General features: G+C 54.6%; 12 protein-coding genes across 12 annotated transcripts; 10 read left to right on the forward strand and 2 right to left on the reverse strand.

Moving 5' to 3' along the window:
• Positions 1-223: 223 nt before the first annotated feature.
• C7974DRAFT_119464 (uncharacterized protein) lies at positions 224-1935 on the forward strand. The gene is made up of 4 exons (XM_046135127.1): positions 224-531; positions 585-1007; positions 1056-1198; positions 1247-1935. The coding sequence occupies exons 1-4, from the start codon at positions 433-435 to the stop codon at positions 1842-1844; spliced, it is 1263 nt and encodes a 420-aa protein (XP_046002194.1). The 5' UTR covers positions 224-432; the 3' UTR covers positions 1845-1935.
• Positions 1853-4117, reverse strand: C7974DRAFT_387019 (uncharacterized protein). Its single transcript, XM_046141119.1, has one exon. It carries the CDS (start codon positions 3697-3699, stop codon positions 2026-2028), a length of 1674 nt encoding a protein of 557 aa, XP_046002195.1. The 5' UTR covers positions 3700-4117; the 3' UTR covers positions 1853-2025.
• On the forward strand, positions 4111-6477 carry C7974DRAFT_387022 (dimethylaniline monooxygenase 2). The gene is made up of 4 exons (XM_046141120.1): positions 4111-4572; positions 4622-4652; positions 4705-5114; positions 5170-6477. The coding sequence occupies exons 1-4, from the start codon at positions 4375-4377 to the stop codon at positions 6097-6099; spliced, it is 1569 nt and encodes a 522-aa protein (XP_046002196.1). The 5' UTR covers positions 4111-4374; the 3' UTR covers positions 6100-6477.
• C7974DRAFT_119497 (uncharacterized protein) lies at positions 6351-7479 on the forward strand. The gene is made up of 2 exons (XM_046135128.1): positions 6351-6719; positions 6807-7479. Exons 1-2 carry the CDS (start codon positions 6602-6604, stop codon positions 7388-7390), a joined length of 702 nt encoding a protein of 233 aa, XP_046002197.1. The 5' UTR covers positions 6351-6601; the 3' UTR covers positions 7391-7479.
• An 825-nt stretch (positions 7480-8304) lies between these two features.
• Positions 8305-10750, forward strand: C7974DRAFT_352522 (amino acid/polyamine transporter I). Its single transcript, XM_046139511.1, has 4 exons — positions 8305-8818; positions 8878-9071; positions 9130-9522; positions 9570-10750. Exons 1-4 carry the CDS (start codon positions 8636-8638, stop codon positions 10429-10431), a joined length of 1632 nt encoding a protein of 543 aa, XP_046002198.1. The 5' UTR covers positions 8305-8635; the 3' UTR covers positions 10432-10750.
• Positions 10751-12668: 1918 nt separating this feature from the next.
• C7974DRAFT_352523 (uncharacterized protein) lies at positions 12669-13669 on the forward strand (the record flags this gene model as incomplete). Its single annotated transcript, XM_046139512.1, has 1 exon — positions 12669-13669. The coding sequence occupies one exon, from the start codon at positions 12669-12671 to the stop codon at positions 13299-13301; it is 633 nt and encodes a 210-aa protein (XP_046002199.1). The 3' UTR covers positions 13302-13669.
• A 156-nt stretch (positions 13670-13825) lies between these two features.
• On the forward strand, positions 13826-15522 carry C7974DRAFT_119598 (uncharacterized protein). Its single transcript, XM_046135129.1, has 2 exons — positions 13826-14547; positions 14606-15522. Exons 1-2 carry the CDS (start codon positions 13921-13923, stop codon positions 15236-15238), a joined length of 1260 nt encoding a protein of 419 aa, XP_046002200.1. The 5' UTR covers positions 13826-13920; the 3' UTR covers positions 15239-15522.
• On the forward strand, positions 15523-18144 carry C7974DRAFT_119599 (ankyrin repeat-containing domain protein). Its single transcript, XM_046135130.1, has 2 exons — positions 15523-15895; positions 15949-18144. The coding sequence occupies exons 1-2, from the start codon at positions 15807-15809 to the stop codon at positions 18059-18061; spliced, it is 2202 nt and encodes a 733-aa protein (XP_046002201.1). The 5' UTR covers positions 15523-15806; the 3' UTR covers positions 18062-18144.
• Positions 18145-19179: 1035 nt separating this feature from the next.
• C7974DRAFT_387036 (uncharacterized protein) lies at positions 19180-20076 on the forward strand. The gene has a single exon (XM_046141121.1). The coding sequence runs from the start codon at positions 19247-19249 to the stop codon at positions 19721-19723; it is 477 nt and encodes a 158-aa protein (XP_046002202.1). The 5' UTR covers positions 19180-19246; the 3' UTR covers positions 19724-20076.
• Positions 20077-21821: 1745 nt separating this feature from the next.
• Positions 21822-22743, forward strand: C7974DRAFT_387039 (uncharacterized protein). The gene has a single exon (XM_046141122.1). The coding sequence runs from the start codon at positions 21967-21969 to the stop codon at positions 22594-22596; it is 630 nt and encodes a 209-aa protein (XP_046002203.1). The 5' UTR covers positions 21822-21966; the 3' UTR covers positions 22597-22743.
• Positions 22744-22793: 50 nt separating this feature from the next.
• On the forward strand, positions 22794-24004 carry C7974DRAFT_448286 (uncharacterized protein). Its single transcript, XM_046145663.1, has 2 exons — positions 22794-23124; positions 23170-24004. The coding sequence occupies exons 1-2, from the start codon at positions 22963-22965 to the stop codon at positions 23809-23811; spliced, it is 804 nt and encodes a 267-aa protein (XP_046002204.1). The 5' UTR covers positions 22794-22962; the 3' UTR covers positions 23812-24004.
• Positions 24005-24879: 875 nt separating this feature from the next.
• Positions 24880-26118, reverse strand: C7974DRAFT_387043 (major facilitator superfamily domain-containing protein). The gene has a single exon (XM_046141123.1). It carries the CDS (start codon positions 25948-25950, stop codon positions 24925-24927), a length of 1026 nt encoding a protein of 341 aa, XP_046002205.1. The 5' UTR covers positions 25951-26118; the 3' UTR covers positions 24880-24924.
• Positions 26119-26463: the final 345 nt, after the last annotated feature.

The raw sequence follows: 26463 nt of genomic DNA on the forward strand, positions 1-26463 counted from the left end.
TCAAATGCTATTGATTGCGAGCTCCGTGTGCTGGCCCTGTATTCGTGGAACTGTGGCACCCGAAAGCTTCCCAATAACTCGGGTCGAACTTTCAGCTCCACACCCGGTGCTGCATGCTGCCTCCTCCCAACACGGATCGTCGCCCTATAAGGTCTCTGATATATCGTTCAGCTGTTGCTTTGTCCCTGTGCTGCGCTATTTGCGGCCGCGAGTCGATTTCGTCAGCTACGCATATCATCCACTAGAACGTGATTATTCTCCGACTGCAATACTTTCATGCAGCGGTCAACTCTCCATCGTGCCGAAGCCGCGGAGTTTGATCTACGGCATGGTCAGTTATAGCCTGACTTATCTGCCAGTTGATCTTCTACGGTATGCACTTAATATCGCTACGAACACGCCGCATGTCGACCACTTTTCACAAACGCCACAATGCATATTGAGTATATTAGAAGAGTAGAAGTACGAGGGGAATTGCGGCGGCTGGACTCTTCCCTAGTGATGGCAGTCTGGCTACTCTCGCTTTCACTGGTAAGCTGATGTTGTGCTGATAAGCGAAGTCTCTGTACTCACAGCTTGTCTAGATCTTGTGTATCTCAATGCGACTTCTGTACAGCTTCAAACAGCGGAAATCTCGTCTGTCGCCAGCAAAGGATGATGTTCTGATCGTAGCTGTGGGTCTCCTTGGTCTTGCCAGCATGTTAGCCTTGTCGACCACTGTTACACGCATTGGAACACCAGATGGCACGCCATATGCAGTCGAAACAAGCCAACTACAAGTCATATCATACGCTTCCACGATATCTTTCGTCTTCGCCCTGAGTCTCTCGAAGATGCCATTGGTTCTATGGCTCAAGCGACTCGAGCTCCCTAGAGCGTACAGGATGTTTACCGTCGTAACAGGCTGCATGATACTTGCGCACATGCTTTCCGCGGCAACTATGATCATCTTACAATGCCAGCTACCCACACCTTGGAATATCCGAATGGGTCGATGTACATCATCGGTAGATTCACTTGAAGATACTCACGGAATCATCCACTGACAATCCCAGCACCAAATCTGGACAACCGTCATCGCCATCGACATCGTATTCGATATGAGTTTAACCGTTATGCCTGTCTTTGCTGTTATGAGAAAAGGCAGTCAGCATCCCAGAGAAGGTTGGGTCGCGATTATCCTCTCCCTTCGGACCTTGTAAGTGCCTCCACCACTGCTGCTTCTCGCTCACTGACTGTCCATCAGCTTGATTGTTCCGTCACTCGTACGACTAGTCTACCTTCAACAGCCCACACCCAACAACTACATATTCCTGTTAGAAAGTCTACCATACGCCCTTGCGACTCAATGCCAAATCACCATAGCCGCAATACTATCCTGCACTCCCGCACTACCATGCTTAGCAAACCTCACCAAACACCCTTCTCCAGATAAAGCAACGATTCTCAGGAAGCACTGGTCCAACTCAAGCTCCTGTAGCGACATAGCCAATGCCTATTTTGCGTCCGCGCCGGCACCAGTCACCAAGCAGTCTCTGCCGACCATACAAGCTTCCATGGCCGCTCCTCCGAGCCCTCCCTGCCCAGCACACGCGGTCTTTCTGCCCAGTCCCATGGTCGGCAGCGTTGCGAAGGCCCAGGCGCCTCTCCGACCACCGCCGCCGTGCGAACATCAGCGTCCTGATATGAGTTTGTTCATCCACAACCCGACAGTCACGAGGCCACCTCCTGTGGCTTTGCTGAATGGTGGTTCGGCAGAACGTTTAAGTGCTAGGGTATTGGGGAGGAAACGTAGTAAAGAGGAAAATGTCAGAACGTCTAAGCATGTCACGTTCGATGTGTGAGATTACGATGCTGATCAAAACGATGGTTGTTGGATTACACACTATACTACCGAAGCTATAAGTTTAATATAATCTCTCGTGTATTCATATGAATGGCCCTGCACAATCTTCAGCATCGCTGCGTAGCCCAGGGTTCGGTGCCTTTAATGCACCTGGACACGTCCAACGCTCGATCTCCAGTTCAAGCCTTCTCGTTCAGTACCTTCTGCTCGGCCCTCCCACCGCTACCACCCTCTTCACGCGCCCCACTTCCGCGCCTCTCCCTCTTCCACTCCCTCCTTGCCTCGACCCTCTCCCTCTTCAACGCCCTCCGCTTTGCCTTGTACTCCCGCTTAATCTCCTTCCACTCCTTCCCCCTCTTCGCCTTCCCCTTGCCCTTCCCCTGCGCCTCCCTCAACTCCCTCTTCTTCTGGCGATACTCGCGCGTCAACTCGCGCCTCCTGTTGCGCAAATACTTTAGCTGCAAGCGGCGGGACTGCTTTCGGGCGGTGTTTAGGTCGTGGGTTTCTTTGTCGTGCGTAGCGCGAGCAATGGCGAGGTCGCGCTCGGCGGCGATTTCTGAGCGCGGCTTTTTGCCTTTGGAGAAGGCGGTTTCGGCGGCGAGGTTGATGGCGGCGATGCGGGCGAGAAAAGCGTCGTCGTAGTCGTCGTCCTCACTGTCGGAGTCGGAGGAGTCGGAGGAGTCGGATGAGCTTGATGAGGAGTCGTCGTCGTAATCGGGGACTTCGTTTTTGCCGAGTGTTTTCTCTGATGGAAACTCCTGAGGCGCTTTCTCTGGTGGGTAGGTGTTGCGGTCGCTGTGTAGCACACCTGTTTCCTGACTTGCGACTCCCACTGGACCTTGATACAGAGGAGGCTCGTCGTACTGGGGTAGTTTGCTGGTTCCGGCCTTACTCGACCCAGCGGCGGTTGTGTGAGTAGTCGTGGCCCTCTCACTGGACGCCGCAGGCCACGCTCCAGCATCTCTAGCGATTTGCTGTCCCATCGCACCTGCCTGTCTACCGATCTGCTCTCCCATCGCACCTGCCTGGCGCCCGAACTGCTCACCCCAATTGCCCATGCGTCGTCCAAAATCTTCTCCCCATTTCCCCATGTTCTGACCAAAGGCTGCCCAGTCTTGTGGTGGGCCAGATCTGGCACCGCGCCCGGAGCGACCACGACCTGATCTCCCTCTTGGACCGAAGCCACCACCACGGCCAAATGGACCAATACCTGGGGGTCCGAAAGGCCCATGACCAGGTGCGCCAAACGGGCCATGATCCTGTGCACCGAACGGGCCAAAACCTGAGGCGCCAAATGGAGTCCAGGGCTGGCTATGCTGGCCTCCTCTACCGCCGGGACCTTGGGAGAACGACTGCGGCCCAGCATCAGGGATAGAATGCGGCGGATCCTGAGCGCTTGAAACGTTCCTACTACCAACGGATGAAGCAGGCTGAAGGTTCCCTACTCGTCCGACAGGAATACTCTCACTACTTGGAACATGCTGCACAGGAACATGACCCTCATAAGCCGGCGCGTCCTCCTGTTCGTGCAGCTCCTCGTCTTCAGCTCCTCCTCTCATGCGGTACTCCCACACCTCAGGCTCGTCAGGCCCCTCGTTTGCGCTGACGCGGTGAGCTTCAATCTGGGCCGCGTCTAGAGACGCAACGCCGTTGCGCGCATCGCTCAGAGCGAAGTCATATGAGGGGGGGAGATCCTCATACTGCGGTCCGCCTGGGCTGTGAAGAGGGGTGGGTTCGAATTCCGTCTCCGAGTCGTCGGGTATGGAGGTTGAGCGCGGTGTGTATGGAGGGATGGGTGGCGAGGTTGTCGACTGCGGGGCAGCCGTAGGCTCAGATTTGGATTTGTCTGCCATGATTTACAAAACAATGAACAACGAGATATCAATGTCGGACCTTCAATGGTGTGGGACTAGAATATATGCCGTGAGTTCAGAAGCTTATGTGGAGCTTAGCAGACCCACATCTCGATGATGCTGAGGCGCAGCTCCAGGGCTGAGGCCCTTCGCTGCTGCCTGCCGAGCACTATCCAATCGCATTTTTGCGCCACGCGTCGGGACCGCAACACGCTCCACATTAGGTAGGTTGTGAATATCAGCCCTGCGGTCTGAAAACGACATGTGCGTTGTATGCAATCGTTCCAACACGCGACGAATAAGGGCAAGTAGTTCGTAAAGGCTGCGGGAGCTCCACTGATCCCGTTGCGATATCGCACCAGCACACAGAGAGATAGACTAATGAATACACATAGTAACGTGCGGTGGTCTGACATGCAGACGTCTCCTTTTGTACCTAGCCGTGTCTACCCTTGACCGTGTCTTACCCCGACCGTGTCTCCAGAATATCCCGTCCACACGGTTTCTACCGACGACTTCGGCGTCAAGTCGGACGCCGTGTTCGTAAACTTTAACAACAGACTGATCTTCGATGCCTTCAAATGAGCGAGTTTGCAACAACGAATTAATTTGTGCGCTGTCTTCATTACCCCGACACACCCTATAGACTGCAGAAGCCCGCTTTTCCACGAAAACATGGCCGCGCAACAGCCCACAGCGGCGGTCATCGGCGCTGGCCCAGCCGGTCTCGTAGCTCTCAAGAACCTGCTCGAAGAAGGCTTCAACGCCACGGGATTCGATAGAAATCCGTACGTGGGGGGTTTGTGGCAGTACACCGAGGACGATAGGACCTCTGTATTGCAGAGTACCGTGGTGAACATTTCGAAAGAAAGGGTATGTGGTGATGGCACGAGAATCTGGTGTAATGTTGACTTTATGTTAGGGTTGTTTTACGGACTTCCCGTATCCAGAAGGTTTGAGTTGAAGCTAAAAGAAGAGCATGGAGTGATGGCTGATCGTTGGCAGATGTCGACTCATATCCTACGGCGGCAGAAGTCCAGGAATACTTGGTCCATTACGCAGAGCACTTCAAGCTAGTGCCGCATTTGTGTCTTAACGCAACCGTCCGGGGAATCATACACGATGACGAACGCCAGCAATGGGCTGTCGAAATTGAAGGTAAAGACACACAGTACTTTGACAAGTTAGTGTTGGCGATCGGAGGTCTGACCAGTCTGCCTAATCTTCCAAATGTGGAAGGACTCGAGCTGTTCAAAGGCGTGAGCGTGCACTCGCGTGCATTCAAGAAGCCTAAACAGTTCGAAGGGAAACGGGTCATGGTGGTCGGTTTTGGCAATACAGCTGCCGATACAGCAACAGCACTTGCAAGTGTAGCACAAAAGGTCTATATCGCGCATAGAAACGGAGCACGCGTTGTAAGTAAAACCGCGAAGATGCAGTGGAGCTCTATTTGACTCTAGACACATTTAGCTGCCTCGTCACATCAGTGGGAGACCTGTTGACCACGCCCTGAGTTTACGCCTATTCACCATACAACAATGGATCATAAGTAGCTTTCCGGTTTTTGGCACCAAGATGTTCGATAAGTTTGTCAAAAAGTTGCAGGATAAGAGCTTCAAGCTGCGTCCTGAGTGGGGCTTTGAGCCTCCTCAAGTGACACCAATAGTCTCAGACTACCTGGTAGATTATCTTGAACGTGGACTCATCGAGTCCGTCAAAGGCGTGAAGCGTATCCTCGGCGCTTCCCAAGTTGAGCTCGACGACGGCAAGACACTCGACGTCGACGTAATCATCTGGTGCACTGGCTACAAAACCGACTTCAGTATGCTCGAACCGCGCTTCGACCCTACCAGCCACTCTTCATCCGAGTGGAAAGCTGCTAGCGGATCGAACGGCAAACAGCTTCTGAATCTGTACCACAACGTCTTCTCAGTTGAAAAACCGCAGAGTCTGGCGTTCCTGGGCAATGTGCATACGACACTCGCTGGCTTCCAGCTCTTCGATATGGCAAGTATGGCCATCGCGCAGGTCTTCAAGGGGGCATCCACGCTTCCGCCAAGACCTGTACTGAAAAGCGCGGTGGAGTCACATCATACGTGGCTGGCTGAGCAAGCAAGCCGGCGCTCCAATGTTTCCCCTGGCATGGTCGACGGCGGAGTCTGGATGCAGGCATTTGACGACCTGGCCGGCGGTAGAGTCAACGAGTACTTGGGTTATGGGTGGAAGGGATGGTGGTTCTGGCTTTGGAATATGAAGCTGTGTAATATGCTCATGGGTGGAGTGTGGAGTCCACATGTTCATCGGTTCTTTGACGGAAAGAGAAGGAGGTGGGCAGGTGCTGGGGCGGCGATCGAAGACATGAATAGGAGAAGGGGTGCAGGTACGAAGAAATGCGTCTAAGAGCTGTGGCAAGTCGGACAGATTCGCGCTGGAGAGTCCTTTGCGTGCATGTCGCCATGAGAACTGCACCAAGATGTCACATCACGAGAGCGAGAACTGTGGGGCATGTACACGATGACGTCGTTGTCAGGCTATCTCACTTCTTCAGAAGCCGTATCTGGCAGCTGCGACGTTGAACCTTCTCAAAACTTAACGTGGCTCTACGTACTGAAGCAATATATCATAGGCTACTGATATTGACAACACACTGCGCAGTGTCGAGTGAGGAAAGGGAGCAACGTTAACGGTGAACGGTGATCTTCATTTCTCGGGCCAATCGGGTGGGAGCCGCGGCAGCACAGAAAGTCGCGAAGCTGCGAGATTGAGCTCGAACTTTCTTCCACATAAGCACATAACGTCGACGCATTCAAATATATCAGTTCGCTAGCTACTTAGGAGTAGCAGCTCTCTCTTTGCAAACACGCATACCACCAATTGACCTCCGTCACTGGCCCACTCGAGAATGGCAGCTCAGAGGCTGCACGGTTCTTGCAGCTGTGGGCGATTTCGCCATGTAGTCGACCTGCCCTCGCAGCACGCTGGCCAGGCTGAATTGCGGTACGACAACTCTTCTGCATCGCGTACGTTGTGCTGTAAATGGGTGTGAGCTCTTTGGCGCAACGTCATAGCTCCACTCTTCCACGACTCAAAGCTAACAGTTCCTGCAGGCCAACACTCTGCCAGCCCACTTACTCTCTGGCTGCGCGTGCCACTACCATGGTACACCTCAGCGACATTCGCGCAATTTCCTGATGAGTCGCACTCGAGCATCCAGCGTACTTTCACATCGCCATATACACCAAGCACATCCAACAAGTTCTGTGGGTATTGCGGCACGCAGCTGTCGTCATGGAACGAGCGGACTCGCGACGAAGCTGAGCATATCTGCCTTCCGGTAGGCAGTCTGCTAGAGGAGGACCAAGAGTTGCTGAGCACGTTGGGTTTCTTCGGCGACAGCAGCGACGAGGAAGCAAGCGCTATCGGATCCCCGCGTGCAAATCCTTTGCGAACGGTGGCACGGTCTGGGCCACAGGCACGCGGCGCCCCGTGGTTTGAAGAGATTGTGCGTAATACCAGTCTAGGTCGCTTCAAGCAACAACGCGGTGGACACTCAGACAGTGGCGTGCAGGTGGAGTGGGAGGTCACGGAATGGACAGAGGGCGACGTTGACGGCGAGAGTGGCAGCGCCACGCCAAGCAAGAGGAAGATTGGGGATCTTGAGGCTGAAGATGCTGAGATGCGCTCCGCCTGACTTATGTCTCGACTGGCTTCAGGTGTCAACACGACAGTGTAACGGGCAACTCACTCATTTTCGCAGAAATTACTTGAAAGCAATCGCGTATTGGGCATTGTACAATAAGAACAAAGTCACGCCATGGCTCGGAGCGACGGCGGTGCAATCTAGGATGAAAGACTCAAGGTAGACAGCATGGCATGTCACTACGCTTTATCCACCCTCTTCTCCGACCGACAAATGATTGATGCATACGCGCACACGGTTGTCTTGGTATCCTTTGCAGAGCAGCATCGCCCAATTGATCGAGACACTCCGGCGCTCCTGCAGCCTTTATGCCTACCATTCCCCATCGATATGAGTCCGATCCAAATGGTAACAAACATAGCCAATCATAAAGTGCGGAGGTATTATATCGATCAAGACAGTCAGCGTGGGGGGGCCTGACGAGCCGCTTCTAACTTGCCCGCGCCCGCGTTCCGACGCTTGTGAGCGGACCCTGGCTTGCGGGAGACGGGAGCAGGTCCACCCCTCCACGTTGAAACCGATAACAGCACTGCCCGGTCCACAGATCTCGAACTCCACAGCAACTGTAGAAATGCTGAGCTCTACTGAAATATTAATGAAACTCTAAGGTCCCCGGGTGTAAGTAGACCGCTGCATGTAAGATACCTGCCGCGACTGCGGCGTCGCAGCCGAGCTCACAGCATGCGTGATTGGACGAGCTGCCTGCACCTGCACTGTTCAGGCACAGGGGTGATATCGCGCACCCTTGGCATAGATGATAAGCACAGATGACAATTTGTGTCTCGATGTCTCACCCGTTGCAACGGTGCCTCTCGCAGATACGGTAGGGCGGCAGGCGTGGACAGCCCTGTACATTTGTCGCAAAGAGCGTACTGGCAAGGCTTCCGTACGTTATCTATGGCACCGCTTAAGTGGCTTGCGATGCCGCTATGCGCATTGGAGAAGGCGTCCAAGCAGGCGGTACTCCGCAGAGGTGTTCAATAAGGAGCCTATATGCAGGGCGACGAGGATGCCGTCTTGTGCAATTCCACCCACGGTTCCATATCTGCTCGTCCAGATCCTGACTCCTGCGTGAGAAGTTCCTTCGTCTTCGGTCGTTCTGCAGCCTTTTCTATATGATCTGCGATTGAACTTGCTTCTTCAACCCCAGCAGACCTGCGGCCCCGCGATTCTGTTGCTCGCAATTAATCTCTGACACGAACCTAGCAAACTCTACGAGCAGTGGCGTAATTGAGAATGGATGCTCACGATAAGGATGAGAAGCCTCGCCTTGAACCCCAGGACGACAGTGTCGAAGTGGGCGAGGTGATCAACGCCTCTGGACATAAGCAGGAGCTGAACCGCCAGTTCGGGCTCCTGTCTATCTGCTCTATTGGCATTACGACAGGTAATGTCTGGGCTGCGCTTGGAGGCTCTATCGTGAGTTCTGCCCTTCTGTTGTCTTGTGCAAGTCTACTGTCCACATATTGACGGCACAGGTCATTGCCCTCTACAATGGCGGTCCACCAGGTGTCATCTATGCCTTCATCGCTATATCATGCTTCTACTTCATGATTGCTGCGTGTATCGCTGAGATGGCCTCGGCTATTCCTTCGTCGGCCGGCGTGTACCACTGGGCAAGTATCACTGGAGGCAAAACCTATGGTCGCATTCTTGGTTACTTTGCTGGATGGTAGGTGTCGTCGACCTGAAATATACTGTCCTTAGCCTTTGTGCTTACACCTATGCAGGTGGAACTTCTTTGGCTGGCTCTTCGGCACTGCCTCTATGACCTCGATCTTGGCGAACCAAGTCATCAGTATGTACGGCCTGTTTCACCCGGATTACGCCTACGAGCGCTGGCACGTCTTCATCGTGTATCTTCTGTACACATGGATCTCTGCCTTCATCGTTATGTACGCCAACCGTGCGTTGCCGACGTTGACCAATGTCGGCCTCGTCCTGATCCTCGCCGGCTGCTTCATCACTATCATGGTCTGCGCCATCATGCCTTCAAAGACTGGAAAAGGCTATGCTACTCACTCCTTCGTGTGGAAGGAGTGGCAAAACCAAACTGGTTGGACAAGTGATGGCTTCGTCTTCTGCGCTGGCATGCTCAACGGCGCATATGCCGTCGGTACACCGTAAGCATCACTTCATCTCCAGGCAACACCGGTGCTAATTCTTTCAGTGACTGCGTCTCACATCTTGCAGAAGAAGTCCCCAAGCCGCGCGTCAACATTCCCAAAGCCATCCTCGCGCAATACATCGTTGGCTTCCTTACCGCCTTCTTCTACGTAATCACCATCTTCTACAGTGTCAACGACCTCGACACCCTCTTTTCCAACCCCTGGCCCTTCCCCCTCGCTGAACTCTACCGCCAATCCACAAACTCCTTCGCCGGCTCCCTCGGCCTCCTCATCGTCATCCATCTGCCCACATTCTGCACCAACGTCGGCACCTACATCACCTCCGGCCGCATGCTCTGGACGCTCGGCCGCGACTCCGCAACACCCTTCAGCGGCTGGCTGGGCAGCGTGCACAGCACCCAGCAAAACCCGTTCAACGCAACCCTCGCCTGCGCGCTGATGAACTCGGTGCTCGGCGCCATCTACGTCGGCAACAGCACCGCGTTCGCCGCGTTCGTCGGCTCCTTCATCGTCATGAGCTCCTGCTCGTACCTGGCCTTCATCCTGCCCAATATCCTGTCGCGCCGCGCGCACGTCATCCGCGGCCCGTTCACGATGCCCGCATATGTGTTCTACCCGATCGCGAGTGTCGCGTGTGCGTACATGAGCGTGTGGATCGTCATCTACTGTTTCCCGTACGCGGTGCCGTTCGATGCGACGACGATGAACTACTCGTGTGTAATTGTGGGCGGCCTGACGATCTTCCAGGGCGTGTGGTATGTGATTATTCGTAAGAGGGGGTATCAAGGGCCGAGAGTGATGGTGGAGGAGGTGGAGAAGCGGTTGGCGGGGGGCGAGACGGTTGTTGCTGGGAACGGAAGCATTGTCACGGTGGAGGGGAGGGCGTTGAAGGATGTCCTGTAGCTAGAGAGGAGGTGGAGAGGTGGGGTTGAGTATGTTGCGTTGAAAAATATGGAGAGTGGTGGGTAAGAGATGTGACCAGACTGAATACGAAGTATGTCAATGGTTTTTTTACATCCTGCGCATTGACGCCTTTGATATAAACAAGGATCTCTACATGAATGTCCTCGTAAAGTGTCGCAATGGCTGATTTGCACTTGTCTTTACTGTGTCTCATTTTGTGAGCATATCTATTCGGCGATGCCGCTTATCATTGAAAGCAAACAGGGCTCCAAGCGAAGAAGTATAGGAGTAATTAAAAGCTTCCTCATCATGTTTCAACACTTCGAAATACGACATCACCATCTCTCTCTCCACCATGCTTCCCATCCCCACACCCACCACAATTCTCGTATGCCTTCATTGTCCACCACAACTACGTCCACGTCCACCGCCACTCTTGCCCTTATGCCTGTTCAGCTGCCCGAAAAACTCTTTGAAGCCACCAACAGCAGCAAAAGACGCAGAGTCCTTGTCTCTCTTCCGCATACAAAGGCTTTCAGCACCTCTCAACCTCAATCAACCGCAGAGTCAGTGGTTCCCCCAAGATCCTTATAGAACCCTCTGAGGGCAGCAACAAGTCTTCACGTACTTCTCTAGCTGCCCGTCATGGCATCGCCGCCATCCACTGCGCTCTTAGACTCAGGCCAGGTCGATGCTCAGATCCGCCTCGGGTGCGGCGATGTCAATTCCTCGTTGTCATGGCCGCCGGACGAGAGAGACAGACTGCCGACACAGCCGCAGTGTCTTCAGAGTAAGTATTTCCGTCGCCACACCGGGCGAAAATACTTTGAAACTTGGAGAATTCCACGTGTGAGAAAAGAGTTATCTTGGGTTCTCCAGACGACAGATCACAAACAGAAGACCAGGCCGAAGCGAGGAGCCCCGAGAGCGTCTTCAACATTCCACCACAACACCGTCCGAGGCGGTGCCGTAGCAGAATAGTGACTCGCAAGAGCGAGTGTGAGGTAACGCCCTCACGTAGCGACCCCTTCTAGGTCGGGCAACTATACCGCCCGGAGCCGTCTAGGCACCGAGTGGGATCTCGCACGCTGGGCTGTGGTGTGCAGAACAGTGTGCGAGATGGGGAGGAAGGGCTGGCGACACGCGGGGCTTTGTCCGTGCGGCCGGCGCTAAAAACGCCGGGCTCCGGGTGCCGGTGGCGGTGAGGTGAAGGGGAGTGTGGTGGCGCAGCACGTGAGTGGTACATTTTGGGAAGGCACTGCAGCGGTGCGTCCACTGCTTCGTGCGGCTGTTTTTCTCAGTGTAGGCTGGATCTGACAAATGGAAAGACAAACACACTGGGCTATCACGGAGGCCCTTAAAGGTCGGCTTCGTTACTGATAAAGTCTGCTTCGATGCGACAGCCGATATAGTGAGGCATGTGCTGGAACGAAGTACTTCATAGGCAGGCATGGAACGGAAAGATACCTCCGCTACCACACCACTGCACGAAGTGACACGTCATGGATGTGACCAGGGGCAGTAAATTCCTTACAGCCTGTGCTGGTCGAAGATTATAAACGCACCTCGCTCCTCTACAATATCTCCGGCGAAAACAAATCCAAACTTAGGACGTACCTGCCAGATCAAAGCAACTCACATACTCAGACTTTAGGCCAGCATCCTCCAGGACTTGAATAAGATGGACATACAACGCGGCGTGCCTCTAGTTTTCTGCAGCAAAGGAATGTGATAAAAGGCAATATGAAGTAGCCATAATGAGGATTCCATAGCACTGCCACTTTCGAAGGATCTTCTGCACTTCAAGACTTCTACGGGCAAAGTAACAGACGCGTCCATAATTTATAGACTGGTACGCTATCAGTGTCGACACCCTTGTACCAGTCTTTAGTTGACCCACACATGTCAACAAGCACCAATAATTAAGGACGCTGGAGCATCAATGAAGAGTATCTTTGGCGCATCTCGGCTAATGAAGCAAAGTGACTGATTCTCCTATGAAACGCGAATTCTGTGTACTTACCTCTGTGACTCACGCCGCCTTTCGTCACTCCACGACATTCAGTATCTCTTGCTTCCGACACGAAGAACGTGTATAGAATGTAAGTCTTGCCGTGGAAGTCCAATAAATCGTTAGCGTCTGTCATGAAGAAAAGGCGCCCTCAATCCACACTAACATTCCCTCGAGATCGCAGGTATACACGTATGCACCCTGAAGTAACACTTCTACAGCCACCATGCCACCCCCATCCAGCCCCACACCTCCACCGCACCCCCATTCACCCGGCAAACTCCTCATACTCAACGGCTTCCCTGGCACCGGCAAGCTCACCATCCTCACTAAACTCAAAGATCACCTGCCCGTAGCGACAACCTGCCTCCTGGACAACCACCTCCTGATCGATCCCGTGGAAGCCGTGCTCCCCGGCCGCAGCCCCGCACACCACGCGCTGCGCCGGCAGGTGCGAGACCCGATATTCGCACACCTGGCGCGGCGCGTGCGCGAGGGGCATACCGTGCTCATGACCGCGTGTCTCGTTGAGGATAACGATACAGATCGCGGCGTGCTGCAGGAGTATCTTGATATCGTGCGTGGCGGTGGGACGTTGTTCTGGGTCTCGGCGCGCTGCGATGCGGAGACGCTGGAGCGGCGCGTAGGGAGCGTTGAGAGGGTTCAGGGGGGCAGGGCGAAGTTGACGGATTGGAGGGTTCTGAGGGAGTTGGTGCGGGTGCATCGGCTTATCGAGCCTGGGGGGAGTGCTGGGGAAGGGGTGAGAGTGGTGGAGGAGGAGCTTGATGCGAGTAGGTCGGTGGATTGCTCTGTTGGCTTTCTTTTGGGAGTTCTGGGTCTCCTGGGAAGTGGAGGGTAGCTGGCTGCAGTGCGATCGACTTATTGATGGTGGATATCATAGCTCAAGCTTGTGGTTTGATGTCAGTCAATCGATCTTCAGATATTTAACACAAGAAGCACTGGAATTTCTAGGCATAGAACAGAGCATCTTTTATATACCTAGCTCAATAAAGTTAATAGTTACTAGAATAACAAAATACACACGTAGTACCCTAGTCCCTTACTGGTCTCTTACATAGATGCCTGAATTCTGGCTCTGCTAAAGAAAACAGGCAGGAATTGTTCCACGACCTAGGACTTTGTGGGCGGAATTATAGGCTATATTTTACTTGCTTTCCGGAACATGAGCACACTCGGTAAATTTATTGTCTGCTGGTTGGAACGCACCAACCAACTCAGTTTTGCTTTTCTCGACATTGCCGTCATCTGGGGTAACACAAGAAGGAATCCGGATCTGAGTATAGCCGTATGCATGGTCAGCACACACCTGCATAGTGACGTGGCTCTTACCCCAAGCCTCGGCGGAAATTACAAATGAACAGTCTGTCTTTTGAAATTCGCATCCTCATCTGTAATATTACCCATGTTACCATTTGTAGCTATCAGTCAACATTTGCGCGATCTCCGACTTTCTCCTCATGAACCGCTCTCCCGCGCCCCGTGATGGTTTGTTATCCCGGCTAGCCTCCCGTTTGAAGAAGGGAGGCAGAAGGCGGCAAAAGACTTCCACGATACCTGTACCTGCAACTGCCTCGGGACCTTCCGCAAGCAAAGATACCACACCTCTGTCTACTGACGCAGAGCCAACTTCATCGGCGCATAATACAGGACTGTTGGATTTGGCCCCAATTGCATTGTCAGCCCTACCATCAACCAAAGATGGAATTGGAACGGCTGCCATTCCTCCTCCCTCCGACAAAGTAGCTTCTACGGCGGTCTGCTCTGCAACACCACTCAGTCTATGGGAAGAAGCGTACAATCAAGCGTACGACCAAGCGGGAGATGAGCTTAAGGCATGGCTGGAGAAAAATGCTTCTGAGCCCAAGACCGATGACCATATCGCTGAGCTTGTCGAGTTGGTTCGCTGTAGTGAAGAGAAACATCAGAAAGAAGCGGCAAGGTTGACAATTGGCAACCGTGAGATCCTATGGAGGGATTACGCGGAACGGGTTGTCTCTTCGGTGACAGCGATCGGAGACATTGCCATCAACTTCGCTCCTGCACCTTCTTCAGCCGCCTGGTCTGCAGTCAAGGTGCTTTTGAATGTGAGTAACGCAAGTTGAATAAATCTGAGAAAGAAAGAAGAGGCTGACAACGATCTAGACCAACGTTTCAGAACGCAAGGATCTTGTAGTCATCATGGGATGTTCAGAAGTCGTCCTGCGCCTTTATAGGCGTGGCAAAGTGTACGAGAAGGTGTACATCGCCAACTCCCCAGGGTCTGACATCTTCGAGGAGCTGGAGCGAAAAATGATTGAAGTATATAAGTCCTGCTTTGAGTTCCTCGCTTTTGTGGCCACCGAAATACAGAAAGGAAATGGGTCACGATTTCTGGATGCCCTCTTGGACCCGGGTCGCGGCGAGGAAAGAGTGTCGGAGATGAAAGACTTTGAGCAACAGCTGGATTCTACGGCTCATGCTTGCGAGATAGAGATGAACGACGAGAACCGGAAATTGCTGCAGAGCCTGGAGAGTCCACTTAAACGAGTCGACAAAAATGTGGTAGATGTACTACAGAAGCTGGAGAAGAGTGAAAGAGAGGAGGCCATGAACTACATCAGCACAATTCCAGTTGGCGTACATCATCAAGAAAAGCTTGAGAAGAGGACAAAAGACACATGCGAATGGTTGACAAGCCATTCTGAGTTTCACAAATGGGAAGACTCCGCATGCTCGTCAATACTGTGGTTACGAGGAGACAGTAGGTTTTATTACACTACATCCTTTTTCTTGTGACTAATCAATGTTACTTTCGCAGTGGGAACAGGGAAGTCATTCCTCTCCTCCAAAGTCATTGATCGTTATCGATATCTTGGCGACGATTAGTCTACCAAAGGAGACGATGAAGGGTTTGCCTACTTCTACTGCGATAACTCCGACCAGACAAGGAACACAATTGACAACATCCTCCGTAGCTATGTTCGACAGCTTAGCGAGTTGCCTGGTCGTTGTGAGAGCGTTCACAAAGCCGCATTGAATCTGTACAACATCAAGACTCAAATCCAAAAAGCTATCAGCATCGAGGCAAGCAAAGCGACACTGAAAGATATCTTAGACAGCTATCCTCGAAGCACCTTGGTTCTTGACGGCTTGGACGAGTGTGACGAAGATACAAGAAGGCGTTTTTTTCGCATTCATCAAATTTCTCATTCTGGAAAGCAACCGTCCACTGAAAGTCTTTATTGCTAGTCGTCCGGAATATGATATTCAGGGCCATCTGAAATCTTTTCAAAATTCACGGACACTCATCAACATCAGCACGTCTGATAACAAGGGTGACATTGAGAAATTTGTTGTTGATGAGATGAACAAACACTCTGTCAACTGGGAAGAGGTCGGAACTGAAACGCAAATGCATGTAAAACGAACTCTTGTTGACAAGAGTGACGGGATGTCAGTACTACCACTACTATCATGCGCAATCTAGGCTAATCAGCAGCTCATAGGTTCAGGTGGACATATCTGCAATGGGAACAGCTCAAAATCATCAAGAGCGAGAAATACATCAAAGCAAGACTTGACAAACTCCCGAAAACTCTTTCAGAAGCGTATCAGGAGATTCTAGATGGTTGCGATCCAGATTCTCCCAATCTGAGGATGCTTCAACGGGCCGTCAGATGGGTCATGTGTGCCCGCGAGCCGTTGAACAGTCGCGTACTACTTTCAGCCCTCAAAGCAGAAAGTGAGAGTCGTGATGGTGCAGACTGTTTTGAGCAGTCGGATCTCACCGAGCGAAAGCTGGAAGATGCCTGTCGGCATTTGGTTGTAAAGGATCCGGAGCTTGGTGTCTGGAAATTTCCACATGCATCAGTCCTTGACTATTTCAAAGGCGAGAAGTTTGAGTGGATCAGCAACGCCCCAGCGCAACTGACAGTATTCATGATAAACTGTTTGAAGAGTTGCTGCTCGAATTATCCCTCGAAGTGGCCGCCACAACATATCGAAGACGACGTGATGGCAATATACAAGTGGTATCATTACGATCGTTTGCATATGGAAGATCCTCTGGATCCTCCACACCCGCTTCAAAAATATATTCTGTTGAACTGGGTAGAGCACACTCGCGGGTTTTCCAGCCATGACGCCAAGACCACAGGCGTGGATCAAGCTTTGCAGCAATTCTTCGGCGAGCCAGGACCTCAGCGATCCTCCAAAGAATATCGAGTATTCGTTCAGATGGTCACTTCGCACTGGCGCTTCTATGACTTATTGTGGTCCGAAATTGGACCAGTAGACAACAATGTCTTTGGAACCATAGCGCTCGGGCTACACAAAGCCCTGGCTGGGTGGTGGGACAAAAACCTTGACATTCCTTCGCTAGTGAACGACGATAACTCGGATCTGCTATCTATTGCTGCTACTTACGGCCAGTCTGAGACCTGTCAACACCTACTAAACGCAGGGTGCGACATACAGAGCGCTGTGTGTGCGTCCATTCGTGGACACAAAATCGACACCTTGAGGTTACTCCTACGGAGAGTTGCAAACCTGAATATTGCCATCGATGGGCACAGCTACCTTTGTTGCGCCTCAAGTTATCGCTCTCTGAAATGTCTCCAATTGCTGTTGCAATACGAGGCAGATCCTGACTTGAGTTGCAACAATGACTCCCAAGGAAAGGGTCGCTGTCAATATGGCAATGCGCTAGTCAACGCTGCGTATAGTGGGTACCTTGACGGGATTCAAGCACTCGTCAAACAAAAAGCAGCAGTCAATCCAATAAACATTGGAGGAGACTTCGGAAGTCCTCTTGCCGCTGCAGTCTATGAAGGACATCTGGAGTGTGCCCGCTTCCTCGTCGAGCATGGAGCAGACATTCACGCCAATCTGGAATCTGGAAAGTATGGGAGCCCTTTGGTTGCTGCTCTCTGGGGCGAACAGCTGGATTGTGCTCGTTTCCTGATTCAACAAGGCGCTGATGTTAATGCCGCGATACCATGCAGAGGCTTTGGCAGTCCCTTAGCTGCTGCAATCCACGCGGATAAACACGAGTCCGCTGCCTTCGTCATCGAATATGGCGCTGATGTCAACGCGGACCTACGGTTTGGGGACTTCGGTAGTCCCCTAGGCGTTGCAGCAAGTACCGCGAACGAGAGGCTCAGTCGTCTCCTCCTGAACCACGGTGCAGAGCCTAACGCAAGCTTAAACTTCGGCAAGTTTGGCAGCCCATTGGCAGCCGCTGTGGCAGAAGGGGATCTGGGATACGTTCGCTTTCTTGTCGATTCTGGCGCTGATGTTCATGCAACTTTGAAAGTTGGAGAGTATGGCAGTGCTTTAGCCGCTGCTGTTCTTGGCGAACACGATGGGTCCCTTCACATGATCAAATTCTTGGTCGAAGAAAACGAGGTGGATCTCGCCCAGCTTGTCAAAGTACCACCTAGAAAACGGTATAGGGGCACGTGTGATTGTTATCGTTGGATAAGGTTAGGAGAGCGCTGTGCGGTAGCTGTGTATCTTCTTCGAGAGCGCGGTCTCAACTTTGAGATATTAGCTTCTCTAGGGTTTATTCGAGAAAGGTTAGGTTTATCTAGGAGTAGTAGTAGTGGGAGTAGTACTTAGTAATGGGCATGTAAAACTAGCCAACCAACTAAACAATCTCCTACACCACAAGAGTATCCCTCGTCTTCCCCAGCCGACGAGAAACTCAAGACTCTCTCGGCAGGGCCAAACGCAGATACACACAGAGAACAGGGTTGTAAGTCATCATTTTCTCACTTAGAAGAGATGTGCATATGCGTATTCAGAAAGCGCGGGACCCACGCCGATCATCAACGTACTCTGCTCAGAGAAACGCCCTTACCCACACACCGCCAGCAGAGCCTCCCGCACAACCCGTGTACACAGTTACCACACTACGCAGTATCGGCGTCCCAGGCATGCGCGCCCACGATCCCAGTCTGTGCATTGCTCAGTCCCTTCACCGCGAACAGTGCCCGCGTATCGCCATCGTGCAGCAGACAAGACATCCACCATTGGCTTTATTCCTCGACCCACCGACTGTTCAACAATTCCCAGACAGCCTCCACGATCCAGAGCGAGACAGCGCCAAATCCACCCGTCGCGGTCACAAGCACAGCGGACAGTAAAACATTTACCATTGTCTAAGTCTGCGACCTTGGGCGAGCGTGTCTGGCGAACGGCGCTGGCGCAGTGCACAAAGCAATGGTGTTTGTGAGGAAGCGCGCATTTGAGTCTTTGGGGTCTCGCGTCGAGTGTCTGAGACATGGGTGTTGGTGCAGTGACAGTGCGCGGTGAAAGGGTGGTTTGTCGCAGCCTTAGACAAAGGTTGAGATTGATTGTATAAGAGAAGCTTCGTGGTGTTGTAGATCGATATCACACCATCAAACCATCAGAGTATTCACTGGCTTGGATATCTCTGTCGTCCCATCATGTACAACAACTTCGGCTATGGTTCTCAGCATGCGAACAACGCCCACGGCTTTGGAGGGGCGCCAGAATCGATCGAGGACTTCGAGAGTCGTGTAAGGAGCAACGGCCCCCGGGGACGTGCAAGCCAACCCAGGATGCTCCTGCTCACGTGAGATCAAGACGGAATGGGTCACGATCCAGAAAGGCCTCCGCCTCCGGACACCAGTCCTGGAACCCAACGGCCATCATGGGTCCGAGCTGAGCGACGAGACAGTCGAGCATCTTAAACTGCACGTCAAGTACAGCACGCAGATTGTCAACTCTGCAACAGACGCATTTCACCGGCTTCTACACGACCGCTCCCCGAATAGTCTGATGCGTAGACTCGGATGCGACGACGCTACTGCCGTGAGCAAGAAAGAATACGAGACCTTGCTCTGGCTGCTGGCGCAGATGTTCTTCCCTGCCACCATCAACTTCAGCTTCGATTTCCTGCCCTTGACGAAGAAGTATAAGCACACGTACGGCAATTGCGCGTATCACGGCGGGTTGCTAGCTGAAGTGAAACTGCACCGTACAAAGGTCAAGACGCTCACAGGCCAGGTCCCTCAGGAGTATGAGGGGGTGTTGAATGCAGCGTCGATGTCGCGGCTAGGCACCCTTTTGCACGAGGTCTGCCATGCGTTCTTGCAGTGCTACACGTGCAAAAACTGCCGCCAGCGCGACCACAATCAACTCGGAGGCCATGGGTTTGCATGGCAGCGCATCGCGTGCTGGGCTATGTACGCCGCGTCGCACAGCCTTAGGCTGAAGCTTGAGTTGTCGCGCTTCCTCGCAATCCAAGTCAACTAGGACGACTTGAAGTCTTTGCCAGATATTAAGGAGCTCGAATCGTGGGAGTTGCATGGTTTAGAAGGAACGTAGACAGTAGCCAAGGATTCGAGTGGCCATCGCTTACTAGGCCAAGTACGCCGCAGAGCACAGTCTAGACTTGCAACTGGACCTAGGACGCTTCAACGCCATCCAACTTCACTAGAGAGATATGCAGGTTCTGCCAGATATTAAGGAGGTCAACTCATAGGAGTTAGATGATTACAGTAGACAATAGATGTTATAGCGTAGGCGGTCAGGCCGATTTGTTGTGAGGTGTTTCAGCGTTTGTATCGTGCAGGCTGCGTGTCTTTTACATCAAAAAATGTCCAGAGAAAAAAAAAGAGGAAGGGTCCAGGTACTTGCATCTCATACTTAGAAATCGCGATAGACATACTTAAATTTTCACAACTTAACTGTAATATAAGCGACTGTCATCGTGATGCCTAGGTCCGCCGTTCACTAATCTCACCAACTTACTAGATATTTCCTATGTGCAATGTGACCCTTACGACAAAGGAATGCGATAGACCATAGAGGTCTGACGTTTCAGTATCACGCAGCTATCTTGCTCTTCTTCCGAGGCAAGTGCAGTCTGGCAGCGACATGTCCATTCAGGACTTCTCTCTGGCTTACCGTGTAATTAGTAGAAAAGTCCAGATGAAAAGAGTGCTCGTGATAGGCACTCGGTGACTCCGGCACAGATGAGGCAGTCGGTCGCTCACCACGCTAGCAGCAACCGCCAGGAAGTGCTAGAATCCAGCTGCCCGGACAAAGCGATAACACGTGGACTGCAATAGTCGAGACACGAGGCCGGCTGATTCGTTCAGCTGAACGCCATGATCGCCAGGCACAGCGCTCGCGAACTGCGACGTTCGAGTCTTCCAGAACATAGCGTGCAGGATCGTGATTGGCGGGCGAAAGACTGCTCCTCGCTAGCGGATGGTTGGTTCCGGTGGGGTGCGCTTGGAATCGAACGCGATGCATCACGTGACATGACGAGGTGGGTGTCGTTACCAAAGTTTGTGTGCCTGCTTTCAGGCACGTCGACCACGATTCGACACTCTTAGAAGATCGGACTTACTCTTAGTGCAGCCAATCAGCTGGGGACGTATGGGTGGATGGATCCTTCCGTACAGGCGTAAACATGTCATCACCACGGACTCCTGATGAGGTTATTGATCCTTCGTGCCTGACGCTGCTTTTGCCCAAATGACAACACGCTGACAACAAGCTGACATACTACTGAGGCTCAAGCCGGCGTCCCACAAACCCGGTTCTCCATACTTTGGGACGGTGGAGAAGACGCCTTCTGAGCAACGGCAGCCGCAGAGAATCTCGACTGCAGGCTGGAGTGGAGGCCTCGCACATGACAGCCAATGACGACGGCCCAACCAGCTGCAGCGAGGGAAACGTCGTCCACTCGCAGCACTGTGGCGCTCGTGCAGATCAGCCACGCGTCGAAACAGCACGTCTGGGCTTTGGGGGGGAACAGAGTGGATCGCAATATCGGAAGGCCGGTTACAGATAGGAGTGCGGGAAGCGAGATGAGGATTCGGGGTGAATGCAGACTGGGTGAAAAAGCAATGCCGCGCAACCCTGGGAGTGCCGGCAGGAAAGGGGATGCGGTTCTTAACAGAGCCCTGCTATGCCCATGCAAGCGGATATAAGGCTGGAAGGATTGTGAGTCGCCAGAAGGTCGGGCCCGCGGTTTCAAAGGGCAAGGGCGTTCGCACTGTTCAGCGGCCGGGTCAGCGGGCGCTGTGTCAGGCGCCACGGAAGCGAAGCGGCGTCTGAGTCGTGCGCTGGCACTGCAGTGGTCGCGGTGGTGGCGATGGTGCTACGATCGCGCAACAGCGGCGTGGAGGGGCGACGGCCGTGAGAGGTGGGAATGCGGGCAGGAACGCAGTTTGGTTGCGTGGTGGGGCAGGCGCAGCTGGCATGGCCGCGAGCAGCAGGAGCGATCCAGTGCTGGGGAGGCGAGCGGGGCACGAGCAATCGAGTTCCTTCCTCAGCCGGCAGCACACCAATCAAATACGGGCCGCCACCAAGCCGTCAGGACCGTTGAACGACCAGACGTATGGGAGCAGGGCCCGTTCCCTTGGCTGCAGCAGCTCGCCTTATTACTGCGGCCGCCTGCTCTCTGCAGGGCAACGGCTGGCGATCTGAGGACTCTGATCTCACTGCGCTTCGACACTCCAGCATCCACAACAGCCCTATCCACCATGGCGACTCTCTTTCGCGACTTCTCGTTTGCAGCGCCGTCGCCGTCGCTAGCAGCCCACGAGGCCGAGCGGGCCCTCATGAACTGCTCGCCCACGTCCCAGCCCACCCATCACCCGGTCCGCAGCCCGCCGACGCCGCCCTGCACCATGGGCAATCTTGCGCAACTGATGGACGGCCAAAACCTTCTTGTTACCACCTCGCCGGCGCGGTCACGGTCGCTGCACCTGCCGCCTGGCCCGACGGATGCCAGCGACAACGGCAACTCTCCCTCGGACTCGCTGGACCGGCCCACCTACTGCCGCGCCTCTGCCTCCATCATGCGCATGCAGCGCCAGGTCGATGTCGGATCGCAGGCCAAGGACATCGCCCGCCTTCTCCGGATGATCGAGGACGAGGAGCAGTGCTCCGTCAGTGAATCAGCGCGCCCGGCCTTTGGTGCATCGTCTGACGACGAGGGCATCGACATGGACTACGACTGCCCGCTCCGCGTCGTGGAGCCTCTGTTCTCGCGCCCGCTGTATCGCGCCGGCGACCGCCACAACGACAGCGCGCGCGTAACCAAGACGGTCCGTATGCGCAAGCGCTCGGGACCAGCCAAGGAGCCGAAGCAGAGGAGGAAGACGGCGTAAAACACGCCGGAGTAATGGGGCAGTCCTGGCTGCGACTTTGTGATTTCAAACATTGCGACGGCGTTTTTCGAGTGGGGTTACTGGCTCCCTACGGGTTGAGCACGGCGTTACATATCGCATATTTTTCTGAATTAAGCATTCCAACCGTTTCCACAGCCCCTTCATGCATGGCCCCATTGAGATTGCCACCCAGCACTGGGGTTGCCACGGGGCGACCCAGCGCAGCGGTTTTCACGTGACATCTCCAGCATGACGATCCTCTCCCGCGGCAAGACCCGCTTTGTCGCGTCGCCGCGTCGCACCCCAATCGCCGAAATCTACATGGCCCCTCCACATTGACGCCTTCACACCCACCTCGAGTGCGCCATGTCGATCCGCAGAGCGGCAACCGGCCTCCACGGGGCCACCCTGCCTGCGCGCTCCGTCCATCTGCGCATCATGCCTCGCCCAGCCAATCTGTCCGAGAGCCGTGAGATTTTCCGCGTGCTGCAGCGCTTCGGTGAAATGGACACCTACAAGTACCTACGCGTGCGTCTCACCGCCGCCACCACCACCCCGCGCTGACTCCCCTAGTACGAGTACCACAACCCCGCCGACAACGTCGCGCTGGCCATCTTCCGCACCCCCGACGCCGCGCAGAAAGCCCTCGACGCCTCGCCGCTCCGCTTCTCCCTCGAGCGCGCAACCTCCACCCCGCCCCCCTCCTCCGCCGACCCCGAAGACGACCCCTCCACGCTCCCCGCCGCTTCCCCCTCCTCCGACCTCTCCGCCATGACCACCCCCAGCCCGCTCCTCGTCCACACCCCGCCCGCCCCCGCGCCCTCCCCCACCCCACCCTCCACCCCCTTCCCCTTCGCGGCCCCGCCCCCGAAACCCACAGCCCTGAAGTGGTTCCAAGTCACCGTCGACAGCTCGCACGCCGTGCACCAGGACTTCGTCGAGCGGCAGCCGCTGTGGAAGCAGTTCACGCCGATGAAGACGATGGCGCAGCAGGACCTGGTGCGGATTGTGCCGCGCGAGGGGCTGAGCGATCTGGGCAAGCGGCCGCCCAATGCGCATCGCACGCCGATCAAGATTCTGAAGAGCATGAGCAAGTATGTTGAGTACGGGATGCCGAGTCTGAGGAAGATGTGGGAGGAGAGGAAAGAGTGGGAGGAGAGGGGGGAGGAGCGGGGGGCGGGGGACGCGGATAAGGGCACGCAGGAGCGCGTGTGAGCTTTTCCAACGGCGTGGGGGGCCGTGAAGGCGCCTGGGCGCCGGCACCGGAGAGTGCGCTCAGGGACGCTGGATCGGACGGGCCTCATACAAGCACACTGCGAGGCGCCAACGGCAAAGCCTCGCCGCCAGACGAGATAGGGTCGCAACGGTCCCAGCGTCACGCGTACACCGTCCTCGCCGTCCGCGAGCGCACCGCGTCGCCCCGTCCCTGTCGACACCGCCCCGTACCTCCCCTTTCCTCGAGACTCGGCGAGGACGACACCGCGGCGCCATCGCCCTGCGTTTTACGCAGCCAATGACGCACGACACAGCTCCGCGCCCTCGCAGCAGTACGCTGCGTTTGGTCAGAAACCGATGTGTCAACTGGCTACCCCGAGCGCCTCGTCGCCGGCACGGCGATCGTCGATGCCTCTTAGCGACGCGTGATGGTCGACTGGGATCCGCCGATTCGACGAGGACGGTCGGAGGACAGTGGTGTGCGAGACCGCAGGGGAGTGATCGGAGGGTGAAGATGAGTGGGTTGGAGGGCAGTGGTGCGCTTAGTGGATGGAGATGCCCAGGGAGGAAGGTCGGTTACATGTGGAGAATGAGGTACGCCTGGCAGTGGAGGTAGTGCTTGGGGTGTGGTGGTGGAGCTGTGGGTTTCGACATGTCGTGATTCAGAAGTCAAAAGTGATGGATTCCGATCTGGACAAGATAGTCACTGCATCTTACGTTGCAGGGTGAATGGCGGACTATGGATGTGAGCCAGGTAGTTTACTACGCGACAGTGACGTAGAGAGAATAAACAAAACTGCACAGGATACTTTTTGCCTACAATATGAATACTACTCAGCTAAATTTTAGCTTTGAGTATTATGAAAGCTACAACATATGTGTTGAAGTTAGTCAGCTTGGAGGTTGCTTAGATGCCATTATCCCTGCAACGTGAGAGGCAGCCTCGATGAACGTCCAGCATATGAGTGTTGGCTCCAAACACATCAAGCGTCGCGGTTTCAACAGTCGCCGATCAAAGAATTCCAGTATTCATGCGCATGACAATTCAAAAGGTGTGGAAAAGTCTATTGGGTATCTTGCACACTAAACAACACAACTACACATCCAAAACACTCAAGCACCTCCAGCCAGCTTATTGTTCACCTCCTCCTCCGTAACGACCGTCTCATGACTGCCCTCCAACTCCGACAGCACAATCCACGTCGGCACCACACACAGCACCATGAACCCAAAGTTGATCCCAATCGACACGAAATGGTTCGCGTTGCCCTCGCTCTGCATCGCCCACGCCACCGTCTGCCCCAGCGCCTCCACGCCCCTCAGAATCCCCGTGTGGTGCGACAAATTCGACAGGTCGGTCGCGTACTGGCCAACCAGCCAGTACAAGAACTGCTGGAACGCCTGGCCGCCGAACTGCCAGAAGAACACGAGCGCATACGCGCTCCCGAAGCCGCCGGTGAACCAGTCGAACACGGGCGGCGTGTCGGCGCTGTAGAACCGGTGCTGCAGCACCGTCGCCCAGATCCAGGTACCAATCAAGATCGTCACTATGCAGATGAAGGCAATCTTGGCGCGCAGCTTGATGTGCAGCTTCTGGCTGTCCAGCAGCGCGGCGATGATGAAGGAGCTGAAGATGCCCGCGAAGTTGGTGAAGAAGGAGCTGAACGCGCGCGCGCGCACCGTGAAGTACGTCGTCAGCCACGTGCTGACGAAGCCGTTGTAGAAGTAGCTGATGAAGAAGGCCGGCAGCAGCAGCAGGATGCGGCGGCTGACGAACAGGCGGCCCACGGCGCGGAACTCCTGCGCCCACGACGCCGCACGCGATGTTACGATCAGCGTGCCGTCTTTGCGCCACACCTTGTGCGCGGGCGACAGGCACAGCGCGATCGGCAGCCCCAGGCACATGATCACGATGAAGACGATGTACGTCGACGACGACACGGAGCCGCTGGTGCTGCGGCCCGCGTTGAGCCCGAGGTTGATGGCGCCGCCGACGATGGGCCCCGCGGCCTTTGCGGACTGCCAGATGGCGAGGTAGAAGGCGCGGTCGCCGGGCGACGGGTACCCGATGATGATGGCGGCCTCGGCGGCCCAGAAGAAGCCCGCACTGATGCCGCACAGCGCGCTGCCGAACAGCATGAACCACGTGTTGGCGCTGATGTTGTTGGTGTACAGGCCCGCGCCGTACAGCGGGTACCCGATCGCGCCCAGCGCGAGCCCGTAGTTGAGCCCGATGCGGTTGTTGATTGCGCCCGCCAGCACGCATACCACGGCGAAGAGCCCGTACACGAGCGCGTTGGCGGCGGACACGGCGTAGGGCTCAGCTGCACCGCCGGCGCCCAGGCCACCGAGGGCGTCCCACATGCCCGGCGCGGTGAAGGAGACGCCGCATGCCACCGCGATCTGGAAGGGGACGGAGCGGAAGAACGACTTGGTGTTGCGGACGGACGCCGCATCTGACGTAGCGGAGGCCATGATAAGTGGTCGTTGGAAGGTTCCCGGACAGCGAAGAAAGGCGATGAGACACTGCGTCTCGCAGCACGCAGGAATCACATTTCATTTAAGCCCTTGTCGGCCGGCCAGCTCTTGAAAATCTTTTCGTTCGACAATGGTTGAGGCAAACGAGCATCTCGAATACCAGTGGGGCGAGCA

This window comes from Boeremia exigua (genome assembly GCF_020726555.1).
Source record: "Boeremia exigua strain MPI-SDFR-AT-0100 chromosome Unknown C7974scaffold_2, whole genome shotgun sequence".
NCBI classification, from domain to species: domain Eukaryota; kingdom Fungi; phylum Ascomycota; class Dothideomycetes; order Pleosporales; family Didymellaceae; genus Boeremia; species Boeremia exigua.

Coding starts and splice junctions, on each gene's coding strand:
- C7974DRAFT_119464 (XM_046135127.1), top strand. CDS start 433: ATGCATATTGAGTATATTAGAAGAGTAGAAGTACGAGGGGAATTGCGG. Junction 532..584: donor GGCTACTCTCGCTTTCACTG/GTAAGCTGATGT, acceptor CAGCTTGTCTAG/ATCTTGTGTATCTCAATGCG. Junction 1,008..1,055: donor TGGGTCGATGTACATCATCG/GTAGATTCACTT, acceptor TGACAATCCCAG/CACCAAATCTGGACAACCGT.
- C7974DRAFT_387019 (XM_046141119.1), bottom strand. CDS start 3,699: ATGGCAGACAAATCCAAATCTGAGCCTACGGCTGCCCCGCAGTCGACA.
- C7974DRAFT_387022 (XM_046141120.1), top strand. CDS start 4,375: ATGGCCGCGCAACAGCCCACAGCGGCGGTCATCGGCGCTGGCCCAGCC. Junction 4,653..4,704: donor GGACTTCCCGTATCCAGAAG/GTTTGAGTTGAA, acceptor GATCGTTGGCAG/ATGTCGACTCATATCCTACG. Junction 5,115..5,169: donor ATAGAAACGGAGCACGCGTT/GTAAGTAAAACC, acceptor AGACACATTTAG/CTGCCTCGTCACATCAGTGG.
- C7974DRAFT_119497 (XM_046135128.1), top strand. CDS start 6,602: ATGGCAGCTCAGAGGCTGCACGGTTCTTGCAGCTGTGGGCGATTTCGC. Junction 6,720..6,806: donor CGACAACTCTTCTGCATCGC/GTACGTTGTGCT, acceptor CAGTTCCTGCAG/GCCAACACTCTGCCAGCCCA.
- C7974DRAFT_352522 (XM_046139511.1), top strand. CDS start 8,636: ATGGATGCTCACGATAAGGATGAGAAGCCTCGCCTTGAACCCCAGGAC. Junction 8,819..8,877: donor CTGCGCTTGGAGGCTCTATC/GTGAGTTCTGCC, acceptor TTGACGGCACAG/GTCATTGCCCTCTACAATGG. Junction 9,523..9,569: donor GCATATGCCGTCGGTACACC/GTAAGCATCACT, acceptor TAATTCTTTCAG/TGACTGCGTCTCACATCTTG.
- C7974DRAFT_119598 (XM_046135129.1), top strand. CDS start 13,921: ATGAACCGCTCTCCCGCGCCCCGTGATGGTTTGTTATCCCGGCTAGCC. Junction 14,548..14,605: donor CAGTCAAGGTGCTTTTGAAT/GTGAGTAACGCA, acceptor ACAACGATCTAG/ACCAACGTTTCAGAACGCAA.
- C7974DRAFT_119599 (XM_046135130.1), top strand. CDS start 15,807: ATGAACAAACACTCTGTCAACTGGGAAGAGGTCGGAACTGAAACGCAA. Junction 15,896..15,948: donor GTTGACAAGAGTGACGGGAT/GTCAGTACTACC, acceptor AGCAGCTCATAG/GTTCAGGTGGACATATCTGC.
- C7974DRAFT_387036 (XM_046141121.1), top strand. CDS start 19,247: ATGCGTAGACTCGGATGCGACGACGCTACTGCCGTGAGCAAGAAAGAA.
- C7974DRAFT_387039 (XM_046141122.1), top strand. CDS start 21,967: ATGGCGACTCTCTTTCGCGACTTCTCGTTTGCAGCGCCGTCGCCGTCG.
- C7974DRAFT_448286 (XM_046145663.1), top strand. CDS start 22,963: ATGTCGATCCGCAGAGCGGCAACCGGCCTCCACGGGGCCACCCTGCCT. Junction 23,125..23,169: donor ACACCTACAAGTACCTACGC/GTGCGTCTCACC, acceptor TGACTCCCCTAG/TACGAGTACCACAACCCCGC.
- C7974DRAFT_387043 (XM_046141123.1), bottom strand. CDS start 25,950: ATGCTGTTCGGCAGCGCGCTGTGCGGCATCAGTGCGGGCTTCTTCTGG.